The 13,604-nt window shown below is 38.5% G+C and overlaps 1 protein-coding gene across 1 annotated transcript in view; it reads left to right on the forward strand.

Moving 5' to 3' along the window:
- The first annotated feature begins 2,365 nt into the window (after window positions 1-2,365).
- Window positions 2,366-13,604, forward strand: part of LOC128766916 (protein diaphanous homolog 1) — a 67,888-nt gene continuing 56,649 nt past the window's right edge. Inside the window, exon 1 of the mRNA XM_053878492.1 lies at window positions 2,366-3,057. Coding sequence (XP_053734467.1) covers window positions 2,959-3,057 — 99 coding nt within the window. The 5' untranslated portion in view covers window positions 2,366-2,958. The remainder of the gene's footprint in view (window positions 3,058-13,604) is intronic.

Genomic DNA, 13,604 nt, shown 5'->3' on the forward strand with positions numbered 1-13,604 from the left:
CAACTCCACACACACAGCGAACTTTGACTTGGTGCTAATGTCCCAGTCATCTACAAATTCCCCCGCCTCTCTCAACGCCTCACACAGTGGCCCAATTAATGTTGCAGCCCTTCTGAGACCCACAACTGCACGGGGCGGGGGAGGAATCCGAGACGGCGAACTTCACAAACCCGACTTGATAACATACATAGTCATGTGCTTACTATTATTTATCCTGGTCTTGCTCATCGTTTTCTTCATTAACTGCCAGCTACGGAACTCTTTCTTCGCCTCTATGCCATATGACAGGTCGCTGAGAGAGGCCCGGACGTCCTATAAATAGCTGACCGGACTGGTCGCTGATAAAGTAACTGGCTCTTGAACTGCGATAACATGTTGCCTTCATCATTTTTGTAGTATATCTGAAGTCAGTCTGGATGCTGAAATGTGATTGATTATGAAAATGTAAATTAGATATGGCACAATGAAAGAAAAAAAATGAATAATTCATTGGACTCACAATGATAAAGGTATGATATGCAAATTATTAAACAGGAGCGAACACCGATGCTAACACTAGAGGATGCTGCTCATTTGATGACTATGGGGATGTTTGAAAGTAAAAGCAGCTTTCATCTCCACTGTACACCAACCTCAGATGACACCGTAAAAAACATCATTAAGAATACAGTGACTAAGCTTTTCTTAGTTTGCTGTTGTGTTGTTGAATACCGTTGATTGCTGTTGTTCAGGAAACCTGGCAACTACCTATAAATATCCCATAGAAGCATCCAAAAAAATGTCCACAAACTTGCGTTTTTGGACTGAGGTTGTTTGTCACTCTGGCAATGCTTTTTTCCTGTGGAAATATGCCATTTGTCAACTTGAACACTTCAACTTTTGTATAGCTGTATCTTAGTTGTTTGTCTTGTTTAAAACAAATGGCACCAATGACATGCAGTTTTTATCATTGTGTCTCATGTAAATTGGTAATTAAGTAGATAAATGACATTCTATCATGCTATAAAGATATTCAAATACTCTGAAGTCAGCGTCTTTTCATGTAGCCACCTGCTTATGAATGTTGAACGCACCAGAATGGTGCTGCTGCAGCTGCTGATGTAGAGCGCCAACTGTTCATCGTGGGTCGACTTTATGAGTGCCGTAGGGCCGCTGGCCTTATCATACACCTTCTGTTTTAATTAACCTCTTCCCCACAATATTAAAGCACCAAGGTCCCAAAGAATAAAGACTTGAGGGCAGAAGAGGTGAAAGATCTTGTGCGATTGACAAAACGTGCAGGTTTTTAGTGCCACTGGTGCAGTGAAGATATCGCTCGTATAAAACAGAGCCTTAATCCCATGCTGTGTTTGTGTGTCTATTCATGCTGATGCCATGCAACTCAAGGACAAGCTCCTTTCAGGCCGATAGCAGATGACTTGAGGCAGCAACATTAACCGCGAGAGAGATGTTTAATTAAAATATGAATCAGTTTAAGGGCAATAAAGATGTGACAGATCAACAATACACACAATAGTTTCTGCCCTTTATGAGTAATTTGGATAGCAGTTGTTGTATTTTTAATCAACATTGTTCCACCTCACCTAATTGTGCAATGTAGACACATTAAACGACTAAATTAATTCATATATTTTAATAAAATGGCTTGCTTTTATCTGCGTTACATACTTTGGCCGCTTGGGGGAGCGCTCAGTCTGATTGTAAACCTTTTACTTGCCATAACCTGTGAAGAAACACGTTGTAATTCGCTTGAGCAATGCCGTGGAGGACAGGAAGTTTGATGCGTCCTAAAATCAGGGGCCTCGCTGCAAGTGCTCACATGTAAAGTGTGAAGGAGTTTGTTGAACAAATTGTTGAAGACATAATTTCTTGAACCGAACATGGGAAATAAAGTACATCTACGTTTACTAGTTTGAGCAAAGCCGCTGATTTTAGGGCACAATTAGATTAGAAAAATTGTATGTCAAATCACCCTTATTGAAGTAAAGGTCATTAGCTATTTATTATGATTATGATTATTGTGATTATTATCATTAATAATAATAATGTTTGATCTACCATGTTCGTGATTAAAACTGGTTATCTAACGATAACTTAGATTTTATTTACACTTTTATTATTTTACCGAGTCGACGATAATCCTGGATAGCGAATGTCTTTCACCGTGCGCACTTGTGTTCTTTATTTGCAATTGTGGCGCAAGCAATTTCGTAGTCTATCGCCCTTTAGACATCTCTTTGTTATTTTTTTTTTTTCCTGGGGAAGGCTGGGGACTTTGAAGCTCTGCAAGAATAGACAGCAAATCCTCTCAGGTGTCTGTGAAGCGCGCAGACTCCTCCCACTTACTCGGACTGTCAGAAGAACAGGAAGAGTCCGAGGGAGCTACCGTGTCGCTGCACCGCTGTCATGCAGGAGTTAAAAAGTTGACTAAACTGGTATCCGACATGAAGACTTTCCAAAGCCGCATCCGCGAACCGAATCTTTGGTAACACCGCCTCGTTGTTCTTTGTTGCGGTGGCAACTTGTTGCGTGAGGAGTGGTTTTGTTTTGTTTTGCGACTTCACCTGATGTAGCACGATAAGCTAAAGCTAATGTTAGCTCAGCCCAAACATATATTGCCGGACTTTTAACGGCTTCGGCTAACTTCCATCATATACGTCAGCAGAACTTTAATAATAGACTTCATATTCGTGTGAAAGATTCGCAACAGGTTGTTTTCAACTTTGATAGAGCGACTCGTCTGGACTCGGCTTTGAATTTCCCTCCTCAGTAACAGACAGGCGGCTTAGCGAGGAGTTCGCTCCCTGCGCTTATGCGCTGCTAATTGCGGCTAGTTCGCTAAAAATAGCCAAGGCCCTTGGGGGATTGGGATTGAGCCTTTTAGTTAGCTAAAATCAGATGACATAAATCCACCCTCACTGGTCGGTTTTTGACAAGATAAGGTGAACATACAAAAACATGGATCCGTATACGGGACAATCCGCTTCAGCTGGTGGACCCAAGAAGGAGAAGAAGTCCAAGAAGAACTATGACGATGGAGATGGGAAAAAGAAATTTGTGAGTATGCGATAGTTAAATTCACCAGCCTTGAAAGTTTGTCGCATGCCTCCTCTTGTTTGAAGTGAAGCCACAAAGCAGCAGAGCCCCCATACCTGTAATTACTTCTATCCCTCCATGCTCAAGCACAGCAGTAAATAGTTACCCTCAAGTGTTATTGAAACAGGTCAAAAAGTGTCCACACACGGGCTAGTTGTTTGAGCAACATTGACAGAAGTGTATTTTACGGATGACCTTATTTTTCATTTACATTGAATGTGCAGGAGTACTTCATGAAATGATGAAGAAATACAAACAATACAAGAAACAGAACCTTTCATTAATAAGTAAAAGCCACAAAACTAACTAGTAACTTTCTCTGCAAAGCTCTCATTACTTGTTTTATGACTCCTTCATTCAACAGCAAATCCTTTTCTAAAGCTTCATATGTTTTCTAGTAAAACAAAAGAAAGAACATTACTTCAGTCACACTCTGAAACTCTTTTTATTTGTTGCAAGTAGTATCTGTATAATTGTATCATATTGTGTTATAATGTTATCATGGAGTGTGGTCCATCTCAGGATTTCTCTTGTCTCCTTGACCTTTGGGGCATAACTAGCTGCCTCTGCATCCTAAGTGCTTCAATTTTTAGATTACATTCCATTGCCTTGCCTTTAGTCATATGTGTCTGTATGTTTTGGAGTGGTCCTCATTTTTGCTACTGTTTTGATGATGATTCATTTTGGAAGTCATGTTTTGAACTAAAATTCATACACTTAACATTGAGGTGTTTCCAAAGTAATGGGTTGTTATTTTTTCCCAATTAAGTATTCATCATGATCATTGTTCAAGAACTGAAGCTAAGGTTTTGCAGGTGGTCACTGTCATTGTTATCTGCCAGCTCTAACTCAATAATTGCAAAATGTTTTCAGTTTGATGTGAGTATTATTTTTTGTAATCTGATTCCATGTCTGTGGTCATCTTTGGGTCAGTCTCTCATGAGAAACAGAAGTCATTTGCTGTTTGAAAGTAACAAACAATTGGACTTCAGTGACATTGATTATCTGCTCTATGCAGTCATCTTGCGGAAAATTGTTCCATACACCTATATACAACAGGGTTACTCTCATTTTGTGGCAGATTTCTTCTAAATAAGTTAATAATTCTACATTACCTCATTTCATTACTGTAACCAGTATGACATAGTCTTAACTTGTCAGCATGTGTGACTCAGTGTGGTATGTCGAGTGATACCCATCATCAGCCATTGCTGTGTTGCGTAACTTAACCCCTTAGTCATGTCTCGCTGCAGGTGAAAACTGATATTGTGCATCCCAATAATCAGTAACCCTAGAGAGTAGACAGAAGGCCCATGCTTCTGAGGTAACATTTCCTCTGATCACACTTCCCCATAATGAGAAACAAATCTTATTCATCTGCAGAGTTTTCTGTGCTCAAGGCCGAGATTGCATTCAAGTATATGTATTGTAATAAAACACAACAAAATTGAGTTTGTGCATTTTTGTTTGCCAAACCGCACACGAAGATACAGTGCACCTTATATAAATAAATCTCAATAAAGTTTGTTTTTCTTCAGTCCGTGTAGGTGTAGGTTCATCTATTAGTGAATTAACATCCTGCTATGTGGCTCACAGAGACTTATCATATGCCATTGTGATGAGAACATGCTTCATGCTGTTAGTGCATGCTTAGTGTGATTTTAGTGTGATGTTTAGTGTGCTGCGATAGAGTCATTATACATTTCAATTAGTGTGTTGCAGCATCATCAGTTCATCTTCAGTGCGACTGTCCGGATTCCGGCAGAGGCTAAAATATCTTCATCCTAAATAGATTTGTGGATACTTTTTGGTCTAACAGCTATATTTTAAATGCATGATTCTATTGACTATAATAGAATACAAAAGTGTCAAGCAATAACAAGGCCACACATGTTCGACATCATCCACAATTATTTTTAATATAAACAAAATGACTGGGCCGACAGACTGACTCTGTGAAGATTAGTTACGGATCACTGCCGTCCAAGCCTGGGGAGTTTTTACGCTTTGCCAATGAAATGATTTTTGACCCATTGTCACCAAAGTTATGTAGATGATTAAGAATATATTTTAGTTTGGTTCTCTTAAATTATTTTCCTCTTAATTTGTTATTGATTTAATTCTTTTCAACTTGTTGTATTGAATTTGTCATTTCTTTAAGTTATTTTCAAGTGAGCCGGCCTAACAACAAAACCTATTAGTTAGAAAAAAAAAATTATGGTCCAGACTCGCATTAGACAAAATGACATGTGTACATTGAATCGTAGACAGTCAGTGCAAAACTGTGCTCTGTGAAAATACTGTTTTTTACTTTGGGTTTGATTTGCAACCAATTGAAAGATCATTGAAAGCTTGCTGCTTTTTGGACTAATGTTGCTAAAATTAGCAAAAGTGAAAAAAACTAGTTCGGCACCAGCCGTCTGCTACAACACCATGCTGTCTGATCATTATCATGGAATGTATTAGTGAATTCCACAGTGTTAAACCTTTGTTTCTTCTACTTTTCTGAAGTGAAAGAAAGATGCGAGTCATTGTTTTCCTCAATCAATTGTGTCATCTGAAAGTTTAACTAATCTTTTTTCAGTTTCTTTTTAAAATTTTCAGTTGCAAGTTATTCCACTTGAAGTACACTAAATCATGAGCAGAAAGTTAGAAGTTTTAACATAGTTACTATAAATACAGCATTGTAACCTTGATTTTGAATTCTTACCCCAAGTAATGTTTTGGTCTGTACCAGGGTCAAAGATGATGCGACTGAGAACAAGAAAGAAAGCTCAGAAGAGAGTTTCGAGTTGTCTTTTTATGTGTGTTGAAGGACAGAGTGATAACACCAAGTTTACTTGTAGGTGCTATCATAAAACCTGATCAGACTCACTATGGCAAGCAGAATTCTTGTCGGCGTCTGCCTCTTTGCAGCATTGCACCCTCTTCCTGGGGGAACCACCTCAGCAAATGCTTCATTTACTTAACTGTGATGGGTCTGACTCAACAGTCGTTAAGACGACTGTAAGCTACAACTTGCCTTGCACTGTCTGAGGCATTCTCATAGATGATTTGTTTTTTTTATTTGTGTTAACATGATTTGGAGAAGTATTGATAGAAGAGATTATCCCTTCTGTAGTTTATTTTCAGTTCAGGACTGTACTACAAGCTCAAGTAATGTTTGCCAGATGCGCTGGCGTCTGTGTTTGAATGATTCAGATTGATTCAGTCCCTTGGGGGGACTGCAATAGAAAAAAAAACTTGATTTACCTTACATGAATAAAATGTACTATATAAAAGTACTGTTAATACTGTCAATCGGACTGCAACCATGCAGCAAAACAGCAACCGCTCCAGTCGTTTCAGTCTCTTTATATATGACACCTGAAAAAGGCTGCTCATCTAGTTCGGTGAAATTACTCATTGTTTCTTGGGCAATTAGCTTAGTGTTCCGAGTGTCAATCACGCTCGGACCAGTGGGTGTTGCTAAGCGTTAGCTGCACTAACAGCTTGCTGCTAAGGAACCAGCGATCTCACTTTCCTGAGCCTGGAAAACTCACTGCTCCGTCAAGTGCTGGTGCTTTAAATGGCATATTTAATTTTAACACAACATTTTCCCGTGCATGTGAAGCAGGATGCAAACTTTAAATTACAGATTAAAAGAATCTTCACGGCAGACTGTTGCTTCAGGGCTGCTCTTAAATATCAATCATACTTAGTGGCAGTTGCTCATATTAGTCTGCCATGGCCCTATTGTGATGTATAATTGTTATTGTTGGCAAAATGTCGCGATAGCATTGTATCTTGACGGTCCTGGTGAGACCCAGACACATGGGCTGGAAAGAGGTTCAAGTTCACCGTTGTGAATATAATGTACTTTTTGTGTAAAAGAACATCTAGGGAAGTGTTCGCTGCAAAACTTGAGACAGGATGGGATGGATTTGCATCACCCATAGCCTTTCTTGCAAGGTTCTGGTTGGTCTTGGAGGGCATTAAAGTGCTAAAACGTTGGGGATAACACGGAATAAGAAGTCATACTTCTTTAACTGATGCATAATCAGTGGATTAATGCGCACCCCCTGGGTATTTTCCTCATTAATTTGTTGTCTTGATGGTATAGGAGGGAAAGCATGAAGTACAATGAATGTGTGACAATTTCCTGAGAAGTTGACCGTGACTAGACCTACTTGCTTGACTGGTTTTGTTTATTATAAGTGTATATTGGTTTCCATTTTTTGTAATTTTGTTCAAGTGGGTGTAATGCAGTGAAGTTGAGTAATGGAGTGTTTCCGAAATCTGTTGACTCACTTATTTTGTTCACTATTCACTTGGCTGCCTGTTGGACTTTTGTGTATTTCTGGATAAGTAATCTTCATTGTTCAATCCACACATAGTAATCCTTTTTGCTAAAGTCAATATGAGTTACAACATTCTTAAACTTGGTAAATAGGCATTCATTCATAGGCACAGTTTCAAGGAAGTGCATGGAATTAAAAGTTTTCAGGTTAGGTGCCAGTTTCTTGTAGCAAAGCTAGTTTAGAATAAAGCATATTGAAAGAGGGAATATACTCACTCCATTGTGAAACTGTACGGACTTGTCAGTCAGCCCATCGTCAGGATATATGAGGTGTACTAGGTTACAGTTGACATCCTGACATTCATCCATTATTTATTTATTTATTTTTAAATGATCACAAGTAGCACATCACGCATTGAAGCCATTACAGTGTGTCACCCTTGAGCACAATTGTGAGTTTTGTTATGACTGCTGTGATGCCACCACTCATTCTGTATACTCATTCTGCTTAGCCTAAGATGAATACCGACTATCCAACGTTTTATAGATTATATAGTGCCTAAATAGTCAAGAACACATTTACATACGTTTGTCAAAGAATGTTATTGTTTTAATGAGTGAATATTTTTTTCCTTTTTTGCTTTTGCTTTTCAAATAAAAGAAAGTCAAAATAACAAAAAATATATTGTATAATAGGCTGCTAATGTAAACAGATGGTTCGTTTTATTCTCTTCATTATATTTATTACACTTCAATGCTGATACTGACTCTATCTTGCAGAAAGTTTGTACATCGAGTGCACTTGTACTATAAATTGTCGTATAATCAAATATCAAATTTCAAATCACATTTTCAGTTGTTTCACCGCTGAACAAGTCTGTTGTACTCCAGTCTAGTGCTTTCAATTAGTGTCACTGGCCTTTAGTGATCTTGCTCAAATAATCTATCTCATCCTTCTTGTTGGTGAAGGTATATCCTATCTATTTTCTCCAACACTCACCAACTCCTTTAAGGTATTGTTTTTGAAGAGCACAAGCCAATTTATTGTGTGGGTTACCAGGACAACTGACCCTCACTTTTCCAGTTGCTTTAGTTTTAACGGACATTCTTCTCTTTGTTCTGCTAAGAAAGCCTGCTTCTTGCTTTACATTTATTGTCTGTCTGAAACTTTCTTTTCCTGGAGACTTATTCTGCCTCACCTCCATGTCGTAATTCAGTAGTTTTCCAAATGGTTATAGCGAATAAAATAATATTTGTTGTTGGCGAGACTGAATAAATGTTGAAACTAGTCCTGTCATCATGGTAACAGATTGCCAATGCCAGTCTGTCAGCATGGCAGCACATATTATCATTGTGTTCAAGGGTTTTTGATGGCCCCGGCACTTTGACTAACTAGAACACAAGAAACACATGACACAGTGAAGCCATTACAGCGTGGCACTCTTGAGCACAATTGTGAGTGTTGTTATGACTGCCACTGATTCTGAATAATGTGACAAATAATTTGAATAACAATGTGCTGTTGCTGAATTCATTGACACTTTTTCTTTTTTTTCTTTGTCATGTCAATTACGCTGCTAAAACGTCTATGGAAGATTACATGACTTCTTTATTGTAAACGAACAATTGATTATGTGTGATATTTATGAGGCTAAACAGACCTGATATTACATGATTTGTTGATTTCTCTTTTAAAATAATTTGGTTGCTGTTTTTCTGTTGTATTAAACTTTGGCACTGATCTCATTGACATTTCCTTTGGTTCTAACTTTCCCACTAATAGAGAGTAATTTGAAAAAGCGCTTGTGTTCATTGGAAAGAAGCACATTCCTCCTTCCACTTGCCCTTCAAAATGAAAAGCAAACGGAGGTAAGGATTGGGATGACTGCGCACCAGCATGTAACTGTAGTGCTTAATGGACTACTTGTTGTGGAGTCTGCTACCTTTAGAGTTTTTTGAGAAGCGTAACCAAGTGGTAGAATATGTTAAGCGTAAATGAGATGAAAAATACCGACCTTAAGTGATCTTGCTCAAGTAATCCATGTAACCCGTGTTGTTGGTGAAGGAATATCCTATTTACTTATTCCAACACTCACCAACTCTTTTAAAGTAGGGTTGAGCACAAACCTATTTAATGTGTGGGTTAATAACTGACCTTCACTCATCCAGTTGCTTTAGTTGTTTGGTTTTTTTGGATGTCTTAAGGACATTCTTCTTTTTGTTCTGCTAAGCTAGCTGCCTTGACATTTATTGTCTGTCTAAAACTTTCCGAGTTTCTGTCCTTTTCTTGGAGACTTATTCTGCCTCACCTCCATGCCGTAATTCAGTAGTTTTCCAAATGGTGATAGCGAATAAAATAATATTTGTTTTTGGCGAGACTGAATAAATGTTGAAACTAGTACTGTTATCATGATAACAGATTGCCAACGCCAGTCTGTCAGCATGGCAGTACGTATTACCATTCTGTTTGAGAGTTTTGGATGGCCGCAGCACTTTGACTAACACATTCCATGCAAAGCCCCATTGTACTGTATTTTAAAAGTGAAATTCATACAGCTGAGCAGTAAAATTAAACTCTTGTTTAAATGACTGTTTTTCCCCAAAATATATCTTTGAAGTTCAGAAATAAAGATTGAGTCAAGAGGCATGTTTTTCATGGAAGTAGTAGTCTTTTCTTCATTTGTTTAGTATAGTTGTGGAGAGTTCAAATGGTATTAATGAACACGACAGAATCATGCATGAGCTTGCTTGTCAACTAAATGTTCATATAATTGTGCATTATTCCTTTTTTAAATTGCAGAAAACCCATGTGAACAATTTAGTTTAACTCAGTCTAAGAAATGTACTTTTTTTTTTTTATTCCTGAATTTGCAACCAACTAGACACATTTTCACAATACAACTGATTGGGATTAAGTTGCCTGAAAAACACATTCAAATATTGTCTAAGTACGCAATACTCAAAATGCTGGTATTGTTGAATTGCTTCTCTAATTTTTGTATTTTCATTTAAACAATGGTACTGCTTGCATTATTCTTTGTACATGATGTGTGTCGGTGACTCTTACATGCTGGTTTCAGTGTCCACCCTTTTGTGTTCTGTCTGAAATACTAAAGACTAGAACAGGAAGTTGTGAAAAACATAGCTAACAGGATGTGCTCTGTATTCCTCCCCTTCATCATATTTCCTTATCTGTTCTCCACTTCTGTCAATCCTCTTTACTTTTTCAGTGAAATAAGGTATTTCAGGCAAAATTAATATCCAGTCACTTGAAAACAGATGGATTGATTGTACAGATATTCCCTCACCATCACTCCCTCTACAGTCATTTGTTATAGATAACAGAGAAGTGAAGTTACCAACAACAATTTGAAAGCAGACTCTGCTTTTGAATTGTTGTTGGTAAATTTTAAAAGTGATACATTCTAGATTGATTGATTGATTTATGGTTATTACTTGTGTGTAGACCACTGTAAGTTTAATGACATTATGTATGTACAGGTATTTGCAGTGATAGTATTGTAATTTGCAGGATTTCACTGGGTTTTCATGCTTGCACCAAACATTTGGCCACCAAAGGACTTCTAGCGCATACCAAAACAGTACAGGCAAAGATGGATATTGTGATTTTGCAATCAAATCCACGGCCAATGCTCGATGATCTGGCTACGCCAACATGTCTGCTATATGGAGATAATTCAGTGCATCTCAGAGAAACTGGCGTGTAGCCATATGTAAGGTGTGTGAAGCTGACATAAGAGCAAGGGAGTGGGTCACACTTGAATGCTGGAAAGGCTCTGTGCGCAAACATGAGCCTTGGCTGCAGCTCAGAGTTTCAAAAGTCACGACACAACAGCAGATCATGTTGGAGGTCATTACCGTGGCCCTTTCGAGTGACCAACTATAGGCACTTGCTCCTCTGATGCAACTATAAGTTATTTCTTCAATTGCAGCACCACGTAGAGAAACAGTAAAACGTACAGTAAGATTCTCTCAACACAGCTCTCACAGAACTAACCGTTTTCAGGATCAAGGAGGATCAGTTTACTGTATCGCACAAATGACAGGAACTTGTGAAACTGTCATTTAGAGTTGTAAAAGCTCAGCGGATTTAGCATCAGTGAAATAGGAATGAGATGTTCATATACAGTAGAACAGAAATGAACCATCTGAAGACTGAACCATGACACAGTTGACAGAGATCTCCAGTTCGTTTAAACAAAGGTCTTCATTGGTCCATGAGAACAGTGTAAAACATCATTGTACATGTATGCATCTCATTTAATATATCTGGTCATTGGGCTTAAAGGCTCTTATTTGAACAACAACAACAACATAAAATGATGCCTTCAATGTAGCTCCTGAGTTTGGTTCTGGTTATTATCATCGGTGCAGGACAACCACACATGCGACCTGAAAGGACGTACTGGGGACACTTCGCTACATCACTGGAAAAACAAGTGCGGTACTAGTGCAAATCAGAAATGTGTTAGTGCCATGCTAACCGTCAACGTAGATGTTAGCTCAGGGTTGTCCACCTTCACTCATCAAACACTGAACATTCTTTCGTCATTATACCATGATGTTGAAGGGGTTCGGTCGTCTGAGGTGGAATCATCTCTGCAAATGAAACCAAGCCTTACTTTACCATCTGTTGGTGCTGCAACCTCTCCATAGCTGTTACGGTAACTAGCTGCAGCCGGCACTGTGACGCGCGCAGCAACGGCAGCAAGTAGAATCAGACTTCACTGTCTGGAATCGATAAGAGGAACCAAACTTAATATTTCTTAACGATTCCAGAGAATCTGACAATTTTGAACTGGTTCTGAAAAGTAACCGGTTTTCAATACCCATCCCACCTACCGATGATCATGTCACTGTTGCCGAACCCGAACCAGCTTTTTTTCGGTTCCAGCCGTGAACCTACTTTTCAGGTTCTGAACCAGTTTTTGATATTCCGAACCAACATTTTGATTTGTGATTGCAGTTCCTCCATTATATGGAGATAAGTCCATAAATGCAATGGTACTAATAATTGGCTCAATAGTTCTGTCAGTATTTGGATTTTTCGGCCTTGGTCATCTTCCCTAATTCTAAATGATTCCTGAACTTAAAACCAAACTGAAAACATTTTTACAGGACAGCTGATTGGAATTAAGTTTAATTAAAAACCTTTTCACATCTTATCTAAAATAAGGTAATTTAATAACCCATTTGTGTATCCGTCATTCTTTATGCTTGCATGTTGTTGTTGAGATATAGCTGTCACACTCGGATCTGTTGGATCAACACTGCTTTAGATAAGTTGCATAGACAAGATCAGGAGCAGCTCTTTCTTAGCTTACTGCATGGTGGTCTCAGACTAGATTACACTGCAGTCCACCGATGAGATTTCCCTCATGTCTCCCCTTGACAGATTACTGCTAATCTCAGACAGTGTTGTATGTCTCGACACTACAGCTCAACAGATCAACAGTCACCTACCTATTGCCCTCAGTGGCAGGAGATGAATTGCACTTTCTTCCTCAAAGGCATCAAGTAATGCATCAAGAAAGCACAGTGTGGTTATACCAAAAGAACAGATCATTCAATTCAGTCGGTTAAGGCAGCATCACTGTTGCATACGTGTCAAACATTTTTTGTTTTTATTTACAGTTTTATTCTGGTCTGTAGAAGGTGACAGTGCATAAACTGAAGAAAGGAAACATGCATTCATCTTGCTTGTTCAGATTCCTTTGCTGTGCAAACATTTTGAAATAGGACTGTTTGCTTATCTGAGAACATTTCACCGACTTATTGTTTTGCTCATTGTCGTCACAGTTTCTGTCAAATCAGAAATAAACGGCAGTCGTCTTTCATGTCAGCTGCACTCCTCAGCAGAAAAGGGAAGTTCCTCCCTTGTAAACATGGCTGCCTTGTCTATATGAATAGTGAGGTCCCGCCACTGTGTCTCCCTGTTTCTGCGTAAGCACATTCTACTTTAGGTTCTACATGTACAGGACATTCAACCACAGACAAAACAAGATATGAATCAAGATATTCTTGATTCATATCTCACGGGAGACTCTTTATCATATGTTTACTGCTCGTGAAGAAATTCCACACTTTTCCATATCAATGGTTTCCCATTAAAGTAAAACTCAATAAATCAGTTATGCCAAAAAGTAAGACTCGTGTCATATAATGTAGTACAAGTTTGAGAGTGGTTTCGGGAACATTCACAATCTTG

Source organism: Synchiropus splendidus, chromosome 11 (genome assembly GCF_027744825.2).
Source record: "Synchiropus splendidus isolate RoL2022-P1 chromosome 11, RoL_Sspl_1.0, whole genome shotgun sequence".
Lineage (NCBI taxonomy): Eukaryota > Metazoa > Chordata > Actinopteri > Syngnathiformes > Callionymidae > Synchiropus > Synchiropus splendidus.